This window comes from Ranitomeya imitator, chromosome 6 (genome assembly GCF_032444005.1).
Source record: "Ranitomeya imitator isolate aRanImi1 chromosome 6, aRanImi1.pri, whole genome shotgun sequence".
Classification (NCBI taxonomy): Eukaryota; Metazoa; Chordata; class Amphibia; order Anura; family Dendrobatidae; genus Ranitomeya; species Ranitomeya imitator.
The window spans coordinates 564,054,951-564,082,250 of record NC_091287.1 but is presented as its reverse complement, the minus strand read 5'-3'; the positions used below and the strand labels follow the sequence as shown (position 1 = coordinate 564,082,250).

General features: G+C 45.1%; 2 protein-coding genes across 2 annotated transcripts in view; one reads left to right on the top strand and one right to left on the bottom strand.

Moving 5' to 3' along the window:
- LOC138643501 (zinc finger protein 850-like) overlaps nucleotides 1-12,710 on the top strand; it is a 49,730-nt gene extending 37,020 nt beyond the window's left edge. The window contains exons 9-16 of the mRNA XM_069732400.1: nucleotides 521-667; nucleotides 1,680-1,853; nucleotides 1,927-2,050; nucleotides 4,728-4,810; nucleotides 4,899-4,965; nucleotides 5,400-5,488; nucleotides 5,632-5,752; nucleotides 6,752-12,710. Coding sequence (XP_069588501.1) covers nucleotides 521-667; nucleotides 1,680-1,853; nucleotides 1,927-2,050; nucleotides 4,728-4,810; nucleotides 4,899-4,965; nucleotides 5,400-5,488; nucleotides 5,632-5,752; nucleotides 6,752-8,280 — 2,334 coding nt within the window. The 3' untranslated portion in view covers nucleotides 8,281-12,710. The remainder of the gene's footprint in view (nucleotides 1-520; nucleotides 668-1,679; nucleotides 1,854-1,926; nucleotides 2,051-4,727; nucleotides 4,811-4,898; nucleotides 4,966-5,399; nucleotides 5,489-5,631; nucleotides 5,753-6,751) is intronic.
- A 6,575-nt stretch (nucleotides 12,711-19,285) lies between these two features.
- The window catches only part of DSCC1 (DNA replication and sister chromatid cohesion 1), a 34,629-nt gene continuing 26,614 nt past the window's right edge, over nucleotides 19,286-27,300 (bottom strand). Inside the window, exons 7-10 of the mRNA XM_069732050.1 lie at nucleotides 26,503-26,555; nucleotides 24,754-24,908; nucleotides 21,043-21,191; nucleotides 19,286-19,636 (exon numbers count right to left, since the gene is read on the bottom strand). Of these exons, the coding sequence (XP_069588151.1) occupies nucleotides 19,528-19,636; nucleotides 21,043-21,191; nucleotides 24,754-24,908; nucleotides 26,503-26,555 (466 nt within the window). The 3' untranslated portion in view covers nucleotides 19,286-19,527. The remainder of the gene's footprint in view (nucleotides 19,637-21,042; nucleotides 21,192-24,753; nucleotides 24,909-26,502; nucleotides 26,556-27,300) is intronic.

Genomic DNA, 27,300 nt, shown 5'->3' with positions numbered 1-27,300 from the left:
CGACTTTCCAATAGCTTTACTAGTAATGGGTGAATGATGACACATTTGAGGTTCTATATCCCAAAATGTGATGGTGTGCTGATGATATTTGCTGGTGAACTTTAGATTACACTCATCATTATTCAGATATGATAGAAAAGACAATACGGCAAATACATGTCTGCTCCAGATGAAGAGCAGGTCGTCTATGTATCTGCCGCACCAATTAATGGAGCTGCAAAAACGGTTATTAACATTAAAAATAATCCGCTCCTTCCACTGTGACACAACCAAGGATCGAGAAAATGTGGCGCCCGTCGACACTCCGCTCCTCTGTAGGAAGAATCTCTGACTAAACATAAAGTAACTGTGTGTCAAAAGGAAATGTAAAAAATTCATGTAAATCCAATGAATATTGATTGTATTTGTCCAGGTGATGAGCGATGGCCGGTAATGTTTTTTGTGTGAAGTGAAACTACGTCTCAACTTCACAACTCCACCATGACCGTTTGTTTCACCATTTAATACCTTGTAGTGAATTTTACGCGTCACATGTATCCTGAGAAATCCTGGAGAACGTGCCGCACATAAGAGTCCTGAGCGACCTAGGATGGACACGGACCAGAATAACCTCACCAGGAAAATATTAAGCTTCACCTTGGAAATCCTCTACCTGCTGACCGGAGAGGTAAACTTCTGTCCGTACCTTCAAGGGATTATTTATCATCCGAAACATCGGAAAGGTAAAATCCACAAGAGGAAGTAATAGGAACGATCCGATGTCCTGTAAAAAGGCTCCGGAGCCTTGTAGGAAAGGTAAAATCCATAAGAGGAAGTAATAGGAACGATCCAATGTCCTGTAAAAAGGCTCCGGAGCCTTGTAGGAAAGGTAAAATCCATAAGAGGAAGTAATAGGAACGATCCGATGTCCTGTAAAAAGGCTCCGGAGCCTTGTAGGAAAGGTAAAATTCATAAGAGGAAGTAATAGGAACGATCCAATGTCCTGTAAAAAGGCTCCGGAGCCTTGTAGGAAAGGTAAAATCCATAAGAGGAAGTAATAGGAACGATCCGATGTCCTGTAAAAAGGCTCCGGAGCCTTGTAGGAAAGGTAAAATTCATAAGAGGAAGTAATAGGAACGATCCGATGTCCTGTAAAAAGGCTCCGGAGCCTTGTAGGAAAGGTAAAATCCATAAGAGGAAGTAATAGGAACGATCCAATGTCCTGTAAAAAGGCTCCGGAGCCTTGTAGGAAAGGTAAAATCCATAAGAGGAAGTAATAGGAACGATCCGATGTCCTGTAAAAAGGCTCCGGAGCCTTGTAGGAAAGGTAAAATTCATAAGAGGAAGTAATAGGAACGATCCGATGTCCTGTAAAAAGGCTCCGGAGCCTTGTAGGAAAGGTAAAAGTGTGGAGCAGCAGATGGTGTGAAGATCCGTCACCATTCTGGTCGTATCATCGTGATCACTGTGCCAGAGGTAATGTTGTGGTGCCGACACGAAGAAGAGACGGCGAGGCAGGAACCAAGAGCATCGGATGCGGGAGTGCGGCTCGGAGGCGAGGGGACGGCCAATGGTTGTGGTAGCTTTACTAATCTATAGCAAGGGGCCATCCTCCACGTCAGAGGTTTCTGCACTAATGTAAGCAGCGATTCTTTACTGTACGAGCACTGAAACTTTCATGCTCTCTCTTGGTCACACAGGATTACACTCTGGTAAAGAAGACGTCAGGTGACTGTGTGACTCCCAGCAGCCATGAGTCAGGAGGGTGGGGCCTCATCACAGATCCTCCCCCGCACTCCCCGATACATGAGAGGAGCAAGAAGAAGAGGATCCTGGAACTGATTAACAAGATGATTGAGCTGCTGACCGGAGAGGTGACTGCTGGGACATTATACAGGACCACGACGCTGGAGGATTCTGGGTAATGAAACTATCATTGTCTGTCAGGTTCCTATAAGGTGTCAGGACGTCGCCATCTATTTCTCCATGGAGGAGTGGGAGTATCTAGAAGGACACAAGGATCTGTATGAGGACGTCATGATGGAGGACGCCCAGCCCCGCACGTCACCAGGTGAGAGGAGAGACGTATATATGAGCCTTGTTGCCCGCTGCCGTGAGCACAGATGTGAGTAATGATATGTGATGTGGGGACTCCCTGTTTAGGCCCCTAGTAAACATTTTATAGGGCGCCATTCACTCGACAGATTTTCTCATCCATCTAGCTGGCTCAGTAGACTGTGCTGTATACCGCAGAGACGTCCCACAAAAGTAATATCCTGTGCGGTCTGTGTTACACTGGTGATGTTATCGGCCGCATGTGTCACTGTACGGCCATAGTGATGTAGACTGTAAAGGGAACCTGTCAATCAAATCTTGCTGTCCAAACCACTTGTACCATGAATTAGAGCCTGACAACATAATTACATTTTATCCTAAGTCACATGGCAAGGCTCGTTACAGGGTCGATATGGACTTGTAGGATCGCTGCTTTCTGTAGGTGGAGTTCTCGTCCTCTTCCTCTCTGAAGACACAATGTGTACGGTTGCAGTCGGAGCCAGTGGCCAACAGTAGAGAGGAGACTCCTCCGGTGCTGCCCGTGGCGGTCTGCACGGCTCTAGTGACCGGTCTCTCCTGTGGGTGTATGTAGGGAGAGACCTGTCAATCACCTGCAGCGGAGCAGGTAGAATCCAGCGGAGGTGGCAGCTCCTGTACGTCTATCAGTATAGTCCTCAGCCGGCTTTTCAGACATAAACCTACCTGGCTGCAGGTGTGACGACGACCTCTGATTCCTGCTTCTCGTGGTCTGGGCAGCTTGAATCAAGTGACAGCTTCCCTTTAATCAGCGGTATTCGTTGGGAAACCTTAACCTCTTCACAACCTTTGACATAAAGTTATGTCATTGTAACCTCCGGTCACCGTGTCTACAGACATTGTGATCGGGGCACGGTGCTGCTGTACCTTACAACAGGGCATAGAGATTCGCCGCTGCCCCCCAAAACTCTGATCGCTGTGATTGGCTATTCAGTTCTGAGATCCAGGTATGATCCGTTCTATAACAGCACTGATCACAAGCTGGAGCCAGGAGACCGCAGCGTCAGCAGCCCCGACACTGATTAGTGTACACGGACGATGGCGTTGTCTGACCTCTTAGTGACCACCTCCTTCCAGCGGTCACTGTGTCATCCTTGTGCCGAACTGCTGGGCCTTGTGGTGCCACAGACTATTTTAGCCCATGCTGACTGAAGAGCAGAAGGTCCGAAGACCTTCCTGATCAGTTCCTGTCCCTGCTTTTTTTCTAATCCAGCCCAATCCTTCCCTCTCCCCTTCCTCAACCCCATTCTTCCACCAAGCGCTGATCAGTACTTGATCTCTCGATTTTTGGCAGTTTTTCTTTCTCACCACCTCCATGCTTCCGTCCTACAGCTCAGTAATTGTTTTTACTGTCGTCCATTTAGTAAGGTTTTTTTTTATCCAAATTTTTATATTCTCCTTTTTAATTTTTTATTTCTAGATTCTTTTCTTCTATTCTATTCTTTTTTTTTTCTTTTCTGTCTTCTAAATTTAATAAAAGAAAGTTTACATGAAGCACACCCCTAAATAAAATTTGGCTATGCAACATACGCATCAAAAACACAAGTGACACACACTACCCACGTGAAAAATAAAATGTCCTGCTTTTCCCAAACCCGGTACTCGGCGGAGGAGGCATACGCCTTCCTTTCCTCATTTATTTTTCATCCTCTTCTTCCTCCAGCGATAATGATCCGCCACAGCACAGGATATGAGCCAGCGCCCACCATTACTGACCCTGTATGGACCTCTCCCCCCGAAGATTATGAGCCTCAGATTCCTAATTTTGTGGCACAATCAGGAATCCAATTTGACACCACCGGCCTCACTGAAATCTACTTTTTCAAAAAGTCTTTTTCTCTGAGGATAAATGTATACGCTTAGCAATTTTTGACCCAAAACCGCCCTTCATCGTTTTCTAACTGCACCCCTGTAAACACATTAGATGTGATGACGTTCTGGGGCTTTGTCCTTCACATGGGGATACTGAAGAAGCCAGAACTTCGGCAATATTGGAGTGTTGACATTTTATATAACCCTTCAGTATTCCGCATTGCTTAGAGGCCATCCGCAAATTTTGTCATTGCAACGATTCTGCACAATGTCCTCCCCGAGATGACCCCAACTTTATCCGACTGTTCCAACATATATAGCAGTGAGTGAGAGACTCATCAAAACAAATTTTACATCAGAGTGAAATCTTTCCTGAAATCGTGGCTACCTGGTCCTGCTTTGTGGCTAAAAAAGTCCGGTTCTTAAGGTTGATGTCGGTCATAAAGCTACTTTGATGGTGGCAAGTCACGGTCTACTCATAACCCTACAGTGATGCCGGTTCCCATTTTAGTGTCGCCCTATAAAAAATAAGGATATTAAGTGATTGGTTTTGGATTTATGTCACTAAAACCTGTTGTACCCTCTGCCAGAAGATGCCTCAGAGGTGAGCGGCCTCAGAAAATGTCTCCGGTTTACATATTCTTCAGTAGATTAGTGTAAGCTGACGAGGACGGAGCAGCCGATACTAAAATATAGTAATGTGTCTAAGAGTCTTGTTACAAAGGAGGGAGTCTTTGTGATTTTGTCATGGGCTCATGGAAAACCATTATCGTCAAGTGTAATCATCTGTTTCTTACTATGTCTGCCCACTTTACCATAACATTCACCGATTGTGTCTCCCACAGATGGATCCAGGAGGAGAAACCCACCAGAGAGATGTTCCCAGGACCGTCCAGAGGAGAATCACAACGTCCCGGAGAATCATCAGGTAGATGACACTAAAGTCTCATCACCGACCTACGACCATAAAGAGATGGAACCAAAGTTAATTCTACCTTTTTTTTTCCTCTGTTTAGGATGAAGATCTGTTGGATATTAAGGTTGAGGTTGTAGATGAGGAAGAGATGGAGGACGATCAGCCGTGTAAGACCTCATTTTTTTTCACATGAGAAAAACTGTGCAAGTTTGGTCCGAGTTTCTCATGTGCGAGAAAAAAAGTTTAGTCACCGACTTGGTGAAAATTGGACCGTACAAGTGCTGTCCGATTTTTTTTTTTTTTCACACACCCAGACTTGCGTTGCTAATTTTGATCTGACATTCATATGAAAATCAGACCTGTCTCCACGATTTTGTGCCGACTGCCAGGACCGTGAAAAATCACAGATAGGTGAATGACCCAAATACTATTGTAGGTACAAATGCTATCTGTGAAAATCACGCATCGCACGCCGATGAAAAAACAGACATCTGAATGGGGTGGAGGGGAGACCATCACTGGTTGTAAAAGAGCGTCCTCTAGATACAACTCCCATCATCCTATCATCACATGCAAACTACCTGCTCTGTGTCTCCTACAGATGAAAGAGACCCCCCAGAGAGATGTCCCCGTCCTCTGTGTTCCCCGGACCGCCCAGAGGGAAGTCACAACGTCCCGGAGACTCATCAGGTAGATGATGCTGAGCTTTGTGCCAAATCTATAGAGGGACGTGCGGACATTTTCCCTGCACTCAGAGATGTTGTGATAGAATTGTGTTGATTTCTTACATTAATCCATTGGATTTTCCCGTTAATTTGCATATGTCACATCAGGGGGAAGATCGGAGTAATATAAAAGTGGAGGTTAAAGCAGAACAAGAAGAGACAATGATGAGGAGTGATCCACCGAGTGCGAGTGACGTGGGACAGGAAATTCCCATAGATTTTGCTTCAGGTATGTAAGACTGAAGAACGGGAATTCACAGCTTTCTTAAACTGGTTGTTTCTCTATATTATTATTATGATTTGCTGATATAGCGCCATTATATTCCTCAGCGCTTTATATCCATCATCATGGTCATCACTGACCCCAATGGGGGTTTAATCTAAATTCCCTATCAGTATGTCTTTGGAGTGTGAGGAAATCCATGCAAACACGGGGAGAACATACAAACTCCTTGCAGATGTTGTCGTTGGTGGGATCTGAACCCAAAGAAACAGTGCTAATCACTGAGCCACTGTGCTTCCCAATACATACTACAACCCTAACCACTGCACCACCGTGCTGCCCAGGCTGCAAGTCTGCAGTCACTCTATATAACTGCAGGCTTGTTAAACCTCACATCATGCACAATGTACGTTTGAAGATTCTCTGGTGCCAGCACTGTGACAAGTATGTGATTTGCAAATTTACATCCACATTCTGACTAGACTTGCATTGAGCGAGGTTGTGCCCATTTAGTTGGCACGATAACACGTATGCAAATCACTGAAACAATTGATGCAGAAAAAAAACACCCCATATTTAAAAAAAAAACATGCTAAAAAAAAACTTTTTATAAGCATTATTTGATGTGGATTTTTCCAATGGAAAAATCGATTTAAAAATAATCTCTATGTGAACATGTCCTAAGGCTCGAATTACACATGTAATTTCTGATACACTTTGATTTTATTTGCTATTCCTTGTGAATTTACTCTTGGCCAGATGTGTATTCAAAAGAAAAGAGAAATATAAGAGTATGGCTCGTACTTCTTCCTGCTGGATTTACTTCTGGCTTTGGCTAAAAAAAAAAACTGCATGTGATTCAGAAAAATAATGACAAAATCCACAAGAGGAAGTTATCACAAATGTATTGAGTAATAGCCAAATTGTTTTAAATCTGCGCGTATTTGGGAATGTTTTATGTATTCACATCGTGGTTAAAAAAAATTCCATCATTAATCGTTTCAGAAAATTCCAGTAAAAACATCATATTATCACTAAATTGTAAAGTAGAAGATGAAGATATCGCTCATCACTCCTCCGAAGAAGAAAGCTTTATCACCCTCACTGTACCTCCAGGACTCCACAGTACAGATCTCTCTTATAGTCCACCTTATCTTGAGGATACTACTTGTGACCAATCAAAGTTTTTTATGACAAGTACAGATCAGGAAGACGGTAAATTGTTTCAATTTGGAAAATATGGAAAACAGTTTACAAAAAGCTCAGATCTTTGTTCACACAGAAGAATTAACACCGGGGAGAAGCAGAACTCCTTTTCAGAATGTGAAAAATGCTTAACTAATAAACCAGGGATCTATCAACATGTATTAAGTCAGACAGGAAAGAAGCCATACTCCTGTTCAGAATGTGGAAAGTGTTTTGACTATAACTCAGCACTTATTCAACATGAGAGAAGGCACACGGGGGAGAGGCCATTCTCCTGTTCAGAATGTGGGAAATGTTTTACCAAGAAATCAAGCCTCACTCAACATGAGAGAATTCACACAGGAGAGAAGCCATATTCATGTTCAGAATGTGGGAAATGCTTTACAAATAAATCAAATCTTGATGCCCATGAGAGAACTCACACAGGCGAGGTGCCGTATTCATATTCAATAAGTGGAAAAACTGACACAGTGGTGAAGAACTTTTCATGTTCACTCTGTTCAAAATGTTTTACAAAAAAAGCAAATCTTATTAGACATATGCGAACTCACACAGGAGAAAAGCCGTATTCATGTTCAGAATGTGGAAAATGTTTTCAAGATAAATCAGGTCTTGTTGTTCATGAGAGAATTCACACAGGACAGAATCTATTTCCATGTCCAGAATGTGGGAAATATTTTACGAAAAAAGCAGAACTTATTAAACATGAGCGCATACACACAGGAGAGAAGCCGTATTCCTGTTCAGAATGTGGGAAATGCTTTTCAGTTAAATCAAGTCTTGTTAAACATTGGTTAATTCACACAGGAGAGAAGCCACATTCCTGTTCAGTATGTGGGAAATGCTTTTCAAATAAATCAAGCCTCGTTAAACATAAAAGAATTCACACAGGAGAGAAGCCATATTCATGTTCAGAATGTGGGAGGTGCTTTACAGATAAATCTAGTCATGTTAAACATATGCGAGGTCACACAGGAGAGAAACCATATTCGTGTTCAACATGTGGGAGGTGCTTTACAAATAAATCATGTCTTGTAACACATGAGAGAATTCACACAGGGGAGAGGCCATTTCCATGTTCAATATGTGACAAGTGCTTTAAAGATAGAACAACTCTTGTAAAACATGAGAGAACTCACTCCGGAGAGAAGCCGTATTCATGTTCCATTTGTGGGAAATGTTTTCCAACTAAATCCAGGTGTGATAAACATGAGAGAAGTCACACAGAAGAGAAGCAATACTCGTGTTCTGTATGTGAGAAATGCTTTACAGATAAATCTAGTCTAATTAAGCATAAGAGCAGTCACACACAAAAGAAGCCATTTTGATATTTTGTAGGTGGAAGATCTTATTTTGCAACTAGAGAATTCACATAAAGGAGAAACCGTATTGGTGTTTGAAAAGTGGGCAGTGTAATTTGAGCAAAATGCATTTAATACATCAGTTCATTCACACACATGAAAAAGTCAATTAGAATTATTTTTTTTTTTTAAGTGAAATTAGCCTGGATCTGGAAAACACTCAACGGAGGCCAGCAGCCATTGGGGTCTAAGGATGAAATGTAGATTTAATTTATGACAAGTGGCAAGCCTTTATCTGGGTTTTGATTAAATTAATCCAACTTTATTTCTTAATTTGTAATCCAGAACATTTTTACTGACAGATATACTCATGGATATGATGTGGAAAAAAAGAAGAGCTTAGTTATTTCCCAAGCAGAGCAGCCAAGATGTTTCCGTGAACTTTTCTCTTTATTACTGTATTTAGAAATGTATCACACTATGGGAGAATGCAGAGTGACATAGGGAAGAAGTATGGACAGCCCATGTAAACATTTTATATATTTTGCCTATAATATGTGGACAAGAATATTTAATTTTCAAATCTGTTGGAATTGAACAAAAAAATTAAATTTGCAGTAATTTATGAAGCAAGAGAAAAAACGCAGATATGACATTTCTTTCTGTAGCTTGAATACCTGGTAACACTAACAAATGTAAGGTATTAATGAGCCAACAGACTTCTCCTGTGGAATAGAGGCACTCTACAGCCGGCACACAAGAAATTTGCAGGCCACACATCAGGATTTTGATGCTACTGCCCATAGTCATTTTTTTTTTGAGTTTGTGAAAACAAGATTAAAAAAATGAAGCAAATGAAAACCTCATGCAATTTCAAATCTACCTCTCTGGCCCTGACGTTACCTCTCTACTGTCCAGAATCACAAAGTGTCTATCAGCCATATCCTTCTTCACCTTTCGCTTTCTAAAACTCAATGTGGACAAAACTGAAAACATCATCTTTCCTCCATCTCACTTAAACCCCATTGCAATTAATCACGCTTTCCCCTGTACTGGAAATCCGCTGTCTTTGAAGGACAATGTATGGTTGAGGGTCACTCTAACTGTTTATCCAAGCTCTTGCCGCCTCCAACTCAAAAATATTTCCAGGATCCGTCCTTTCCTCAACCCTGAATCTACTAAAATGTTACTCCATGCCCTCATCATCTCCCACCTAGACTACTGCAATGTCCTCCTCTGTGGCCTCCCTGCTAGCACTCTCGCACCTCTCAAGTCCATCGTTGACTCCTCTGCCCGACTAATCCACCTCTCCCCATGCTACTCTGCTTCTCTCCTCTTAAATACCTTCACTGGCTTCCCGTTCCACAACGTATACAGTTCAAACTGCTGACACTGACCTACTAAGTCATCCATAATCTGTCTCCTCCGTATAGCTCTGAACTAATCTCCCAATATCTTCTGAAACGTAATCCCCGGTCTTCCGAAGACTTCCTCCACACTCATACGTTCTTCACCCGATCGCCTCCAACATTTTTCCCCAGGGTCCCCCATCTTCTGTAATTCTGTGCCCCAACAAGTCCAATTATACACCACACTCGGAACTTTCAGACGGAACTTGAAAACCCATCTCTTCCAAAAAGCTTAACACCTGCAATGACTTCTCTGCCGCCTCACCATCACCAGAGCGGCTGCAACCCCCGACGTACTGTCTCCTTCCCCATTATCCTGTAGACTGTAAGCCCGCAGGGGCAGGGTCCTCTCCCCTCTGCACCTGTTTGTCACTATTAGTCTGTTCATTGTAATTTGTATCTTGTATGTAACTTCCTCATGTACAGCACCATGTAATCAATGCAACTCTAACCGTAAATAATAACTACACATGATGGCTCCTAACTGATATAGTAATCTGTGCTCTCACTAGCTCATAGCACATGCACTTTCGGCCTAGGGTGAAACAATCCACAAAAAAGACATATGTCGCTGTTGCTTCCTAGTGCTATAGTTTTTCACTGTGTAATATGTAGCAGAACGTTATTACAATAATAATTTTTATTTCTATAGTCAGCACTTTACAATTCAGAGGGTATTTGTACAGACAATATCAGACATTACAGAGTAGCACAAAGTTCACCATACTCGAAGAGGAGTGAGGGTCCTGTGCGCTTGCACTCTATGAGGAAGTAGGAGGGACACAAAAGGTAAAAATAAAGTCCTTGTGGTGTAAGGTCCAGCCATCAGTATAATAAACAGATTCATTCAAATAATGCTGCATGAAAAGGTCAACAGCCAGAGTGAGTACAAGTACAGATACAAGGTGCTTTTAAGTATGTGGTAGAGAGACTAGTGAGAAGAGGGGATAGGCCAGTTTAAATAAATGTGTTTTTACGGCATGCTTGAAACTGGATACTGGAAATTAACTTGATTGGGGTAGCGCATTCCAAAAATTTGGTGCAGCACGAGAGAAGTCCAGGTTCAGATTATAGATTGTTAGCTTTAGGTCACAAGTGGAACAGACAGGAGGGGTAGGTTGGTAGATAGAGATGTAGGGTGGTGTAGAACTGTGGAGTGGACGGGTAGGGTGGTAGATAAGGAGGAGATGTAGAGTGGTGTAGAACTGTGGAATGAGTTTATTTTGGATTCTGTAAGTGATGGGCAATCAGTGCAATTACTGGCACAGGGTGATGGCATCAGTGAAGCAGCTGGACAAAAATATGATCCTGGCTGATGTGTTCAGGACGGGTTAGAGGGAGACTGATTAGTAGAGAGTTGCAATAGTCCAGACGAATAAGAGCAACAGCATTCTTGCCAAGAAAAGGTTAAATTCTGGAGATGCTTGGATGCCATCATTTCTTACATGAAAAAAACACAATGGCCAAAAAAACCAAAGCGTGAAAATCAAGCAAAAATACAGTAATTACAATGAGTTTTTCTTCTATGCAAAAAACTGACATATGATTGAGCCCATAAAGAAATAAAGCCACAGTTCTTGAAAAGATACCGACCGTATCTACAAATCTGCCACACAGGCTCTCAAATTTGCTTTCCACCCTCCCCCCCCACTCCATCACCCTTTATCTGCGTCTCCTATTTGGGTCTCTTGCCTTTGTTTTACGGTAAACCCATATTCCTTGGAGGCCAAGGACAATCTTGTGACCCCAATGTATTTTTATTTATATTCACACATTGTTTTAAGAAGGTTATACTCTGTGACAAGCAGGTATTATCACATGCCGACGGGTAATATCACATGCCGACGGGTAATATCACATGCCGACTAGTCTCTTCCAGCTTCTCAATTATCTTGAGAGAATTTGGATGATACTAGTCGGCATGCGACAACAAATGTGCAGACTGCGTACATGTGGTCATGTGACCGCTCACTAGCACAGAGGCAGAAATGCTCATACAGGGAAATCGTGACTATGCGCACATTCCACACTTAGGCCTCTTTCACACTTGCGTCGGTACGAGTCCATCGCAATGCGTCGGGCCGACGTACCGACGCACGTTGTGAAATTTGTGCACGACGTGGGCAGCAGATGCAGTTTTTTGACGCATCCGCTGCCCATTCTGAAGTCCGGGGAGGAGGGGGCGGAGTTCCGGCCGCGCATGCGCGGTTGGAAATGGCGGACAAAAAAACGTTCCCTTGAACGTTTTTTTGTGCCGACGGTCCGCCAAAACACGATCCGTCGCACGACGGACGCAACGTGTGGCCATCCGTCGCTAACACAAGTCTATGGGCAAAAAACGCATCCTGCGAGCACATTTGCAGGATCCCTTTTTTGCCCAAAACAACGGATTGCGACGGATGCCAAAAGATGGAAGTGTGAAAGAGGCCTAACACGATTCTGCAGTCACATAGACTGTACACTTTGTTTCCTTTTTAAAATCGAGACACTTTTCTCAACAATAGCAATTTTTTCTTGGTCATTCAGGCTACTTTTCAAATAGTATATAGGATTGTCTTTACCATTGTTCACCTTTGAGAGTAATGTCCTCGTACAGACAAACAGGTGGGGACAAGGATTTTCGCATCAGTTCTGTTACAAGGGGACTTCTTTAGGTCATCTAGATCTGTTGAGTTGGCATCTAAGCGTAACAAATGCACTTAGGGCCTAAATTATTTATACAGTGCTCAGCATAAATGAGTACACCCCAACAAATTTGTCAGAAGACCTTTAGTTTCCTTTCAAAACGAACATTCTCTGTGGGATACCATACTACAGAATACTCCCACAAGTGTGGGCCAATGATTGCAAACAAGATTTGTTATTTTATAGTGGGTACAGAAAGTATTCAGACCCCTTAAAAAAAATTTCACTCTGTTTCATTGCAGCCATATGGTAAATTCAAAAAAGTTCATTTTTTTCTCATTAATGTACATTCTGCACCCCATCTTGACTGAAAAAAACAAATGTAGAACATTTTTCAAATTTAATAAAAAATAAAAACTGAAATATCACATGGTCATAAGTCTTCAGACCCTTTGCTCAGACCCTCGTATATAAGTCCCATTCTGTCCATTTCCTTGTGATCCTCCTTGAGATGGTTCTACTCCTTCATTGGCGTCCAGCTGTGTGTAATTACATTGATAGGACTTGATTTGGACAGGCGCACACCTGTCTATATAAGACCTCACAGCTCACAGTGCATGTCAGACCAAATGAGAATCATGAGGCCAAAGGAACTGGCCAAGGAGCTCAGAGACAGAATTGTGGCAAGGCACAGATCTGGCCAAGGTTACAACAGAATTTCTGCAGTACTCAAGGTTCCTAAGAGCACAGTGGCCTCCATAATCCTTAAATGGAAGAAGTTTGGGACCACCAGAAGTCTTACTAGACCTGGCCGTCCAGCCAAACTGAGCAATCGTGGGAGAAAGGTAAATAAGAACTCCAAGATCACTGTGGCTGAGCTCCAGAGATGCAGTAGGGAGATGGGAGAAAGTTCCACAAAGTAAACTGTCACGGCAGCCCTGCACCAGTTGGGCCTTTATGGCAGAGTGGCCTGACGGAAGCCTCTCCAAGTGTCCACTGATCTGACCCAACTAAACACCTATGAGGAAGTACTGAAGCGACAAGTTGTCAGCACACAAAATGCAGGCTTTTATGTGGACATCCATAGAGCGGGTGGGAGGATACCCACCTTATCTCCACCCTAGGTAGTGGTACGGGGCTTATATAGCTGGGCTCCAGAGGCAGTCTTGGTTCAGCAGGTCTGGAGAGAGGATCTCCAATGGTTTTGTGTCCTGAGGAGAAAAGACTGAACTTGTGTTGCTCCATCTTGGAAACAATTCTATGAGGATCTGACAAAATGAGGCCAGTGAAAATGGTTAGGTTGGAACATGGAGTGGACAGATTATGTAAGTTATTGATATTTTAAACTGAATTCTCTAGCTAAGGCCTCGCTCACACTGCCGTGTAAAACAACCCAGTTCTATGCGATGTTTTATTGGATTGCACTCGGCCCAATGTTATACCATTGGGCGGTGCAGATCTGTGATTACAGCGTGCTGTGAGTGCATCCAATCATCGGATCGCACGCATCCATACAAGTCTATGAGTGCGCATGAAACATCGGACTGGAGTTGGATGTCATCACAGTCTGATATACGCTCAAGGAGACAATGGAGAAATTAAGTTTTCCGTCTTCTCCACACCTGTGCTGTGATTCTCTCATGTGAGAAATTTGGATCAGAAGACACTCGGATTAAACGCTGACAGAGATTGAGCCGAGTATCATTGGCATAATCAGCCCATAAGTCATTCAAGAGCATTTTTTGATTAAGGGTCAAGAAATGAGGATTTGTAATAGAAGGTAGAGATGGAAAAAAAATTCCACTATACAAGCTTCAGTACTCCGTGTCTGCCAGACCATGGCAGTGTGAAGTTCCTTGGCCGGGACTTAAAGGGGTTTTCCAGAACTATTTTTTTCTCATGGGGCTAGGAAATTACAGGCAGGTAGATGCAAACTGCCTGTGTCTTCTGCCTGATTGCACGGGATACTGACTCAGAGCGATCACAGACCGATCCTGCTGCTTCATCTGCAGCGCACGCCAGCGAGGAGCTCTTCTTCCTCTGGGCCGCTCTGCGCTGGGCAGAACAGGCCGGTAACTCACTATTACATACAATAGTCCGGGATAACCCCTTTAAATACCACAATGACTCCCAGGATGCCAGCAATCGGGTGCATGGCCTAGGAATGATGAATTGCTAGACCACGGTAGAGAGAATGAAAGAATCCACGCTTTCTCTAACTAGATGATGACGGAATGCTGAGCTGATTTACATCTCCTGGTCCAGGTGAATTACATCCTGAAAGAGTTACAGTGGCATGTAAAAGTTTGGGCACCCCTGGTCAAAACTACTGTTATTGTGAACAGTTAAGCAAACTGAAGATGACATGATCTCTACAAGGCCTAAAGTTACAGATGACACATTTCCTTTGTATTTTAGAAAAGAAAAAAAAAAAAAAATTATATATATATATATAATTTTATTTTTAATTTATTTATTTTTTTTTTGTTTTCTCATCCCCTTCTTCCCAGAGCCGTCACTCTTGGATTTCTCTGTCCACGCAGCCATAGTATTAGGCCATGTTCACACTATGCGTTTTTAACTGCGGAACCGCCGCGATTTTGCGGCTGCGGGTCCGCAGCTGTTTTCCATGCAGGGTACAGTACAATGTACCCTATGGAAAACAGGAACCGCTGTGCCCACATTGCGGAAATGCACTAAAAAAAGCCGCGCTGAATAGCTGCGGTAAAAAAGAAGTACCATGTCACTTCTTTGTGCGGAACTGCAGCGGTTCTGCACCCATAGACCTCCATTGTGAGGTCAAACCCGCAGTAAAACCCGCAGATGAAAAAGATATCTGCGGGTTTTCTGCGGTTTGTGGTGCAGAACCGCTGCAGCAGGAAGTGCGTGGGCGGAGTGTGGCTGTCCCACACCCCCATGCTCCGATGCCACCCCCCCGTGCTCTGACGCCCCCCTCTCCCCCCCCCCCCCGTGCCCTCATCTCCCCCCCCGTGCCCTCATCTCCCCCCCTTATACTTACCGGGCCTCCCGGTGTCCGTCCGGCCGTCTTCTCCCTGGGCGCCGCCATCTTCCAAAATGGCGGGCGCATACGCAGTGCGCCCGCCGAATCTGCCGGCCGGCAGATTCGTTCCAAAGTGCATTTTGATCACTGAGATATAATCTATCTCAGTGATCAAAATAAAAAAAAAAATAGTAAATGACCCCCCCCCCCTTTGTCACCCCCATAGGTAGGGACAATAAAAAAAATAAAGAATTTTTTTTCCCCCCCCCCCACTACAGTTAGAACTAGGGGTAGGGTATTTTCAGCCATTTTAACCCTAAAAAAAACTTCCTAGAAAACACACAGACTGCAGAGAAAACTGCATAAAAAAAACGCACTAAAAACCGCATCAAAAAACGCACCTGCGTTTTCTGCCAAGAGCTGCGGTTTTTAGTGCAGAAAAAACAGCAGGGAAATCAGGAACGTGTGAACATGGCCTTAGCGACACCAAACGGGGGCAGTTTTTTTAAAAAAAATTTTATTACTGATGGGAAAATAAAAAGAAAAACATTTTAGGGTATCACCCTTTTCTGACACTTGCAGATTTTTATTTTTCGGCCGATGGTGCTGTGTCGTGGCTTTTTTTTTTTTTTGCGGGACGAGACACCGTTTTTTGTCAGTAACATTTTGGGATAGCTGTGAATTTTTGATCCCGTGGTATTGGAATTTTTTTGTGGTATTGCAGCGCAAAAAAAAACGTAATTGTGGCGTTCTTGATTCCTTCCCCCCCCATTTACGATTTTTACCAATCGGGTTAATTATATATATATTTTGATAGATTGGACTTCTCTGAAAGCGGCGCTACAAATATATTGTATTTAAAAAATAATAAGTAATATTAATAATACCTTTATTTTCAATGGAGGAGATAGGGAGTGATTTAAACTTTTTTTTTACATATTTTTTAAACTTTTTTTTACTTTTCAGGGTAGGTGCAGTCTGTAACCGCTGCGGGTTGGACACTGCATACTTGGGCAGCGTCCAGATGTTACAGCATAGGAGATGGGATTTCAAGATATCCCATGCCCACTATGCATGCAGAGATGCCAGCAGATCACCCGCAGAGACGGACATGCGAGCCTGTGCAAGATAAATTTCATCTGTCACGAAATAGGAAAGTTCTGATTACTTCACTTACACATACAGAGCTCTCAGCTGCAGTTTCCTCTGCCTGCCAACACAAGGCTGAAATTCTTTCTTCCTCGGCCTGTGTGTGTAATCCTAAACCCCTCACACCTCCCCACCCCTCAAGAATTTATATGGCTACATGCAGCTGCAGACAAGTCTCCCTACCCTACTCATTCCCCCTCCCATCTGATACGGACTAAAACTGATATAGAAAGTATGAGCTTCTATTGTTCTTTTAAGGATATATATAGTGGCACCGATCAGGGCTAGACATAAGGATTATATATTCCGGATGTCCATTGAGAGATCTATAACCCCCTGAAATCGCTAGAAGCTAAACACAACGAGTGCAAGGAGCGGGTTTCTCCGTAAGTGGGTCATGTAACTACGTCATGTTTACACTTAAAAGAATCGCCCCGACGTGTTGCACATCCTGATCATTGTCTTTCATATACGAGGTTCATACAGCGAGCTAGGCATAAAAATGATTGCCATAACTCTAAGAAGAAGATTCAGCCTCTAAGTGAGGTCACCACAGGGGAACTGCTTTAGTTTTAGGCTAGGAAATAAGTGAGTGAAGCCGCAGTCTTCACGTGTCTTTGTCTGGGGTCTAGCTGCTGTACAGGGGTGATGCATCTGGATATATGCTCGCCCTTCCCCCACAGCACACGGTCAGTCATGAGATATGACATAATGAAATGTGTTTTTCAACTTTAATCCCATTTTATTTGTAATTGTATTCTACATATGATATTGGTCTTCTTTATAATATCTATTTATACCTCTGTAAACACTAACTACCTTTTTTGGAGTAAAATATAAAACAGGAATAATTTGCCTTCTTCCAGAGGCTCATCTGGCATTGATGCTTCTTCCTGAGCATCATCATTCTCTTCTTCCTCTAGATTAAGCCTTCTCCTTTTAGCTTCTGGAGGGACGCTGGTAGATGGTGCGGGTTGGGAAAAGGTGGCCATAGAGGTTTTAATCTCCTTTTGGATCAGGCCCTTAATTTCTTCCATCAAGGATGGTTGTTCTTCCTTGATGACTTACATGACTGTTACATGAAGAGGCCAATTTTTTTGTACAGACTGCACATCTTCGTGAAGTCTTAGACTTGCTTCCTCGTGCAGTTTCCTTGTCCCCCTAAAAAAAAAGGGGGAGAAGGAATAGTAAGATTCTAAACATGCACACAGGGAATGGACACCAAGCGCCAGAGTACTTACTGGGACTGGGAGGGTGATGGGTTCTGCAGATGCAGAGCGAGAGGAACCTGACATCTCCATGATGCTTCACCACACAGTTGTCCTACCTTAGAGGTCTTCCTTGTCCGGGGCTCTTATATGGGCGACTGGACCCAGCACCTGTCCTCTGATTAGAGAACCTCCTCCTCCAATGCCCAGGTGTGGGGGGAGGGGAGGTGGAGGCCTGCCGACAGCAACCGCGTTGTAATAGTGCCATGCGTTCCAGCATGGAACACAAAAATCTCCCTTGTATGCTGAAGCCGGCCGTCTGTGACGTCATATCCTGCCGCCGGCTTCAGACCGGAAGTTGTCTCGCGTGCGCGCCCAGCATGACATTCTGCCGCCAACGCCGGAGGAGGAGAGCGGCTGGAGAGCTCTAAGAGGCCTCCAGCCAAAGAATCCCTCACAGACCTTGCCGGAGGTGCAGACTGGAGGGGGGTCTAGAGTCCAAGATGGAGACGGGAGAAGCTCGGGGAGGAGAGGTAAGTCTGCTGCCCTGCTAGATCTTTCTCCCCCGGTGACTGCTGTATACCGATGATGACCTCTTCATCCCTAGGAGGGACATGAAAGGACACTGACGGGAGGATGAGGGAAGGGTTATTTAACCTGTCATTTCCTGTCCCTATTAGGAAAGGGGAACATCCTCCAGGTGTGCCGTCGTGGGGGGTTACTAGAGAAAAAACGCTATTAACCTTTAGAAATGGGGTTGATTCACAGGTTAATAGCGTTTGTAATCTGCACCGACACTTCGACCCCCGCTGCAAGGAGGAAACAGATTTTATTCCTCCTGGTAGCGTTTGGGTTTCAGGCTGTAGCTTCCATGGAGCGGCCGGGTATGTGCTGGTGATCAGTGGGAGTCCCGATAAAAGACCCAATAAAAATGTACCGGTGAGAGAGAAGTTTTGTAAATGGTAAGCCCTTTAAATTAACCACGTACTGGATTGAATTTCTAAGTGTGATGTTATCCGTCACCCCCCTCTAGAATTTATATTGAATGGTGTTTTTTTAATTTTATTTAAAAAGGGAAGAAATTCCTGATTATTTGAAATGCGCTGACTGGTTTATCAGAAAAAGCACCAAACGTCTACAAGTGATGTGTGCGAATAGCCTCGTGTCAACTACTGGACGTAGCGATCCTGAAAGACAATATCGGTCCTTGCCGCATGACTTCAGATAGGAGGCCAAAGCAGAAGCTGCATTGAGGGATCGGTAGCCATACTGTCCTTATTTGAGCTGCTGCCGAGGTTTTGCATGGCATCTGTATTGTTTGCCCTATTGGTCACACACAAATTATAGGAACAGTCCAAATAATAACGCTGGCCTAGTAGGTGCCATATTACTAATACATTACAGTCGCGTCTATTAGACCATTTTGCTTACTTGTTTAGACGTTTGATAACCACGAAGCCAGGAAACGCTTTCAGGATACATGACCCCGCTCACCCCTACCCAAAACCGACAGCTGGGACTACACTGCAGCTTTGGTTGTCCCCATTCATTTGCATTATGCTAAGACGTAGAGGCGGCATGCAGCCATCTTGGACCGCGCCACCGGTTACATAACGACGTTTGGCACATGCTACTCCAAGTAGAGATGAAACAATTTATTAAAAAAAGTGATCACCAAAATCCTACCGGACACAAAGCAGTGGCATTGGCTCGGCCGAGACAAGACATCGGCTTCCACAGGAATGACATGACAACTTGGGACTTTAATGAAATAAATGTTTTCTTCTTGAAGATTTGGTTCCCGTAGAAAAAAAACACAGGAGAAAATAAGAGCTTAAATTAAAAATGAAATAGTAGAATGTGACACGACGAGGCCGCGGCCCTAAGAAACGGGCCGCCTAGAATTGTACACTTTAACGCCATTCTGCAGGGACGATCGCGCGTATTTAGTCAGCAGGGCTCCGATTGTTTGCTTCTCCTCGCACAGGTCCCTAAAACAAGAAAAAATAAAAATACTAGTAAGGCTGAAATGTAAACCTGAAGTCGATGACAAGAAAGAGAATGTTTCCTGGAAGGTGCATGAACGGATTAAATTCTATTGTTTTCCGTTTCTCCTTAAGTCCTGTGCCATCACCTGCGGGGGCTATACTGCACTTAGTACAAAAGAGTTGACCAAGGATTTAAAAAAAAACAACAAAAAAAAAACATCATGACTGCTGTATTCCAAAATGCTTAGCTACTTACCGGTAGCGGTGTTTTTCGGAGCCCATGACAGGCACCACGATATAAGGGTGCTGTCATGGGAGACCAAATAAATGCTTAGCTACTTACCGGTAGCGGTGTTTCAGAGCCCAAGACAGCACCCTTATATTGTGGTGCGGTCATGGGAAACCGAATAAAACAGGGTTACCCCTCACTGCAGGTTGTGTTAGTTTTGTTCCATTAGTTTTGGGAATGGTAGCGAACTGCAAAACCGCACCCAACCTGACGACAAAAGTGGTGCAGTTTCAAGAATAAAGCAGCAGTGTAATCCAAAACCACCACTGTAATGACTTAAGTGCCTTATGACGATTCACTGGCATCTAAAGGGTGCCAACAAAGAGAAGACTACCCCAATGTTACCCCTGCGAGATGCCAATGGGCTGCAATGGCCACTGACACCGTAATAACTGGTTTCTGGTTTTAGAAATCCTGCAACGTCCTACAGTGCTAGTCCGTGTCACCTGACGTGCCCGAGTAAACAGACCCCCAGACCCGACTACTACAGATTTTGGCCGCCTTTACTGAATACTGTAGAGTGTTTGTTAAATGAACACTTTTCTGTAAAATTTTGCAATTAAAAAAAGAAGTTGAAGAGGTATTCTCATCTTAAGGAGCCCATAACATATTTCTAGGTAGGCGTTGTCCACATTTGGGTTAGGAAAAAAAAAAAAAAAAAGTTCTTACTTAAATGCAATTATTTGGGGATAAAAACATTTTGCTAATCAGTTTCATTACAATATTTTGCTTTCTATAGTATCCTCTGTGTTTTAGACTGCAGAATGAGCTACCTGAGAATCTATCAGCGAGCTCCTCTCAGCTGATTTACGAGCACAGACCATGTCAAAAGTTGAATGTGCAGGGAAATAAATACCTTGTAAAAGCCAAACGGAGCAAAATGTTTGAGACCGAAGAGTAGAAATGATTTTTAACACTAAATATATGAAAGTAAAAACAAAAATCCCCAGTGGTGGATATCCCTCTAATGCAGGGAGATGGAGTTCTGGCACATGCTATTTTACTGACACGGGAGTGCCCCTTTATATACTATATGCAGGATCCCGTCCGGCACTTTTGGGCCAATGCGCACAGACCGTTCCCTCTCACAGGGGCTGATAAGCAGCACGTAATGGCTTACTGGATGTACGGCGACATGTCCGCTTCTGTCCACTTCTCTCTCATACCAAACAGAGTTTTGAACCGCTCCTGGGTGTCTTCGGGCAGATCCTCTGTCTTCAGAAGAAAGATGGTCTCAGGTCGAGAGCTCCTGTCCACCAAGGCAAGTCCCTAAGGAAAATGCAGGCTTGAAAAAGGGGATCGAAAATTTGCATTTTTTTTTATTTTGCACAAAAAAATAAATAAAAGCAAATTTGCAAATAATCTTGATTGGAAATCTCCATGTGTTCGGTGTCTGCAGATCTGCGTGTCTCCATGTGTTCTGTGTCTGCGGCTCCTATGCAGATCTGCGTGTCTCCGTGTGTTCCATGTCTGCAGCTCCTATGCAGATCTGCGTGTCTCCACGTGTTCTGTGTCTGCGGCTCCTATGCAGATCTGCGTGTCTCCATGTGTTCCATGTCTGCGGCTCCTATGCAGATCTGCGTGTCTCCGTGTGTTCTGTGTCTGCGGCTCTTATGCAGATCTGCGTGTCTCCACGTGTTGTGTCTGCAGCTCCTATGCAGATCTGCGTGTCTCCGTGTGTTCTGTGTCTGCGGCTCTTATGCAGATCTGCGTGTCTCCACGTTTTCTGTGTCTGCGGCTCTTATGCAGATCTGCGTGTCTCCGTGTGTTCTGTGTCTGCGGCTCCTATGCAGATCTGCGTGTCTCCGTGTGTTCTGTGTCTGCGGCTCCTATGCAGATCTCCGTGTCTCCACGTGTTGTGTCTGCAGCTCCAATGCAGATCTGCGTGTCTCCATGTGTTCCATGTCTGCATGTCTCCGTGTCTGCGGCTCCTATGCAGATCTGCGTGTCTCCGTGTGTTCTGTGTCTGCGGCTCCTATGCAGATCTGCATGTCTCCGTGTGTTCTGTGTCTGCGGCTCCTATGCAGATCTCCGTGTCTCCACGTGTTGCGTCTGCAGCTCCTATGCAGATCTGCGTGTCTCCATGTGTTCCATGTCTGCAGCTCCTATGCAGATCTGCGTGTCTCCATGTGTTCCGTGTCTGCAGCTCCTATGCAGATCTGCGTGTCTCCACGTTTTCTGTGTCTGCGGCTCTTATGCAGATCTGCGTGTCTCCGTGTGTTCTGTGTCTGCGGCTCCTATGCAGATCTGCGTGTCTCCGTGTGTTCTGTGTCTGCGGCTCCTATGCAGATCTGCGTGTCTCCGTGTGTTCTGTGTCTGCGGCTCCTATGCAGATCTCCGTGTCTCCACGTGTTGTGTCTGCAGCTCCAATGCAGATCTGCGTGTCTCCATGTGTTCCATGTCTGCATGTCTCCGTGTCTGCGGCTCCTATGCAGATCTGCGTGTCTCCGTGTGTTCTGTGTCTGCGGCTCCTATGCAGATCTGTGTGTCTCCGTGTGTTCTGTGTCTGCGGCTCCTATGCAGATCTGCGTGTCTCCGTGTGTTCTGTGTCTGCGGCTCCTATGCAGATCTCCGTGTCTCCACGTGTTGTGTCTGCAGCTCCTATGCAGATCTGCGTGTCTCCATGTGTTCCATGTCTGCATGTCTCCGTGTCTGCGGCTCCTATGCAGATCTGCGTGTCTCCGTGTGTTCTGTGTCTGCGGCTCCTATGCAGATCTGCGTGTCTCCGTGTGTTCTGTGTCTGCGGCTCCTATGCAGATCTCCGTGTCTCCACGTGTTGTGTCTGCAGCTCCTATGCAGATCTGCGTGTCTCCATGTGTTCCATGTCTGCAGCTCCTATGCAGATCTGCGTGTCTCCACGTTTTCTGTGTCTGCGGCTCTTATGCAGATCTGCATGTCTCCACGTGTTCTGTGTCTGCGGCTCCTATGCAGATCTGTGTGTCTCCATGTGTTCCATGTCTGCAGCTCCTATGCAGATCTGCGTGTCTCCACGTGTTCTGTGTCTGCGGCTCTTATGCAGATCTGCGTGTCTCCACGTGTTCTGTGTCTGCGGCTCCTATGCACATCTGTGTGCCTCCATGTGTTCTGTGTCTGCAGCTCCTATGCAGATCTGCGTGTCTCCATGTGTTGTGTCTGCGGCTCCTATGCAGATCTGCGTGTCTCGTGTTCCGTGTCTGCGGCTCCTATGCAGATCTGCGTGTCTCCGTGTCTGCGGCTCCTATGCAGATCTGCGTGTCTCCGTGTCTGCGGCTCCTATGCAGATCTGCGTGTCTCCGTGTCTGCGGCTCCTATGCAGATCTGCATGTCTCCGTGTCTGCGGCTCCTATGCAGATCTGCGTGTCTCCACATGTTCTGTGTCTGCGGCTCCTATGCAGATCTGCGTGTCTCCACATGTTCTGTGTCTGCGGCTCCTATGCAGATCTGTGTGTCTCCGTGTGTTCTGTGTCTGCAGCTCCTATGCAGATCTCCGTGTCTCCATGTGTTCCGTGTCTGCGGCTCCTATGCAGATCTCCGTGTCTCCATGTGTTCCGTGTCTGCGGCTCCTATGCAGATCTGTGTGTCTCCACGTGTTCTGTGTCTGCGGCTCCTATGCAGATCTGTGTGTCTCCACGTGTTCTGTGTCTGCGGCTCCTATGCAGATCTGTGTGTCTCCACGTGTTCTGTGTCTGCGGCTCCTATGCAGATCTGTGTGTCTCCACGTGTTCTGTGTCTGCGGCTCCTATGCAGATCTGTGTGTCTCCACGTGTTCTGTGTCTGCGGCTCCTATGCAGATCTGTGTGTCTCCGTGTGTTCTGTGTCTGCGGCTCCTATGCAGATCTGCGTGTCTCCACGTGTTCTGTGTCTGCGGCTCCTATGCAGATCTGTGTGTCTCCACGTGTTCTGTGTCTGTGGCTCCTATGCAGATCTGCGTGTCTCCGTGTGTTCTGTGTCTGCGGCTCCTATGCAGATCTCCGTGTCTCCATGTGTTCCGTGTCTGCGGCTCCTATGCAGATCTGTGTGTCTCCACGTGTTCTGTGTCTGCGGCTCCTATGCAGATCTGTGTGTCTCCACGTTCTGTGTCTGCGGCTCCTATGCAGATCTGTGTGTCTCCACGTGTTCTGTGTCTGCGGCTCCTATGCAGATCTGCGTGTCTCCATGTTACAGACTGCAAACTAACTCTGTAGTCTGAGCCGGCAATCATACTTCCTTCGCTAACTTATCTTTACTATTAATTAAATAGATCTTTTAAGGCCGATGAAACTGGAGAATTTACTCTACACCGCCATTCTGACAGGTAGTTTCAGAGCAAGTACACCAGCCTCGTCAGGTACAACATCTCTCATGCAGCTCGATTATATCATCAGATTTCGCAATGTGAACAGTGTACAGAACTGAACAGATCTCTTAGACCTGATGATGCTTTGGCACCTACGCTGAAAATTCATGTCAGGATAGCTGTATAACTGGATTTCACAATGCATTCTGACATGGATTGTCAGGGTAAGTACACCAGCCTCATCAGTTCCAATGCAGTAAAGTCAGATTATACAGCCAAACTGGATACAATATTGAATAGATCTCCAAGACCTGACAAGGCGGGAAAACTTACTTTGAAAATCCATGTCAGAATTGCTTTCTAATCCCTTATAAAAAGCTTTTCCCATTTTCATACTAGGCTTTCATAATGGAATAAACGCCCATGCCAACATGGGATTTTCAGAGTAAGTACACCAGTTTCATCAGGTCCAAGAGCTTTAACCTAATAATATATGTAGTTGGGTAATGAAAACTTGGTTATAGATCCTGTGTGTAACATATGGACGGACTAGGAGGCTCCAAATTAAAGTCTTACTCGCAGCTGCTCCGGCCTGGTGGTCATTCCCTCGGGGACGCTCTGCTGCCAGACGGCCTGAAATTCGGAGAGATTGAACTTCACAGCGTTCTGCAGCAGCATCTGGGCGGTCGCTCGGCAGATCTTGTCCTCGTCTAATGCAAAGAACGCTTCTTCTGAAAAACAAAAAGAAACTTGAATTATTCACAGATTAGCTGATAAGTGTATAATCACTGGGACCCCCGCTATGGAGACCCCGCTACCGGGTCCGTGTGACCGCTAGGATAGACAGTCTGAAATTATATTTAAAAAAAAAAAAAAAAAAAAAAAAAACTGTAGGGGGCGCCACCTTGAGTATTTTTTCCTACAAAGTTCCACCGGAAAACCTTTCATGTTCTGTGTGATATAATAGAAAAACAATGTAAATTATTGGTGCTGCAGCCGTGTAACGCCTTCCTGACACGTGACGCCATATGTCGGGTCACTGCCCTTCAGAAACTGAGCCAGAATCCCTCCCAGCAGATAATAGCGGCGATACCCAGCGGGACCGGCCTCTAGGAACATCGGGGGGAGCTGAGCCTGCGGCTGGAAAACACTTATACGCCGCTGGCAATATCTGACACCGGCATTTAAAGTGCCAGGACCGAGAGCGCCAACTACCTCTCCCTGCCCCGATGGCTTGCTGTGACAGGCCATCAGCGGATTCCTGGCTGTCATGTGTCTTTTGAAAACCAGTATGACTCATTCACAGGAGATGTGTTTCTACTATATATGGCGGTACTGGTAAAATTAATGGCGCCAATAAAAAACTACAACTTGTCCTCTTTCAACTATCTTGAAGAGAACTGGGATCCTAAAGAGCTCGGATGAATGGAGCGGAGATCAATCATGCGAACCATGTATGCATTCATTCTAACAGCAGCAATCAGCAATCTCCGGTGCTCCCAGTCCTCAGACCACCAATTCCTGGGATCAGTGGTGGACACAGTGGTCAGACCCCAGTGATCAGCAATCTCCGGTGCTCCCAGTCCTCAGACCACCAATTCCTGGGATCAGTGGAGGACACAGTGGTCAGACCCCAGGGATCAGCAATCTCCGGTGCCCCCAGTCCTCAGACCACTAATTCCTGGGATCAGTGGTGGACACAGTGGTCAAACCCCAGTGATCAGCAATCTCCGGTGCCCCCAGTCCTCAGACCACTAATTCCTGGGATCAGTGGTGGACACAGTGGTCAGACCCCAGTGATCAGCAATCTCCGGTGCTCCCAGTCCTCAGACCACAAATTCCTGGGATCAGTGGTGGACACAGTGGTCAGACCCCAGCGATCAGCAATTTCCGGTACTCCCAGTCTTCAGACCACCAATTCTTGGGATCAGAGGGGGCCACTGTGGTCAGACCCCAGCGATCCGAAAGTCATCTTCTATATAGTGGATATGGGATCACTTTCCGACTGCTGTAGTCCCCACCGATACCGAGATTCAGACCTCTGAAGATCCGTGGATGAATGGAGCGGAGGTTGATCATGCGCACTACATTTCTGTTCATTCTAGTAGGAGCGCTGAAGATCAGCCCAGCTCTGGTTCTCCGGATCAGGAGGGGCTATGGAGTCGGACCCCAGTAATCACAAACTTATCACCTATGTAGTGGATACAGGTGAACATTGAAACGTCAGAATTATCCTGTAAGTTGTGTAATGACGCTCAGTGGTAGACAGATGCGGTTTCTTAATATTGGGACAGTACGGGAAGAAAAAAGGCCAAGAAAGCTTACCGTCCTCAGAAAACCTCTCTCCATAACACTCCAAGCAGTGCTCAATCATCTGTCTGAGAAAAGAAAGGGGAAGCAGAACATTAAATAATCAGACACTCAGTGACCCTACAGAACGTCTTCTACGGCAGAGTCCGGACACGCAGGAATCCTTCCGATCCCACCGGCCACATGTCTATGGGAGTTATGGAGATAGCTGGGATATGATGGTGGCAGGGGCATCACCAAAGTGAAAAGAGGTCAACGTCCCAGAAACACGAATATTTGAGGTGGGTGCCAGCGGTGCTCTAACACCACAGCCCCCATAGCTCTGAACTGTTCAGATGCTTCTGTCTCTGGGTGTCCATCGCTCCCACACAACAAAATAATTGGGGGGTCAGCAGGTCTCATCCGAAGGCCCCTCAGTCCCACCATCTGTGTGCTCCTATGTGGCACAGATTGGACCTCTATACACTGCAGGATATAGTAGAAGCAATCGCAGGATTTTTTTCTCTCCACCTTGAATCTTTTTTTTTTTTTTTTTCTTCATTTTTCAGTTGATTATATGGTAAAATAAATGAATGGTGTCAATCACAACTACAACTCGTCCCACACGAAAAACATCCTCATACGGCCATAAAGAGAGTGATGGCTCGCAGAAGAGAAGAAGAAACGTAACTGCAGAAATGGAAATTAGCCGAAACTGGAAGGAGTTTAGGGGATTGTTAGGAGCCAATGTGATTTTTTTTCCACTAAACATCTGCAGTCCCAATTAAAGGGGATGTCTAATACCTGTAGAGCTCTTTATAAATATCTATCGTG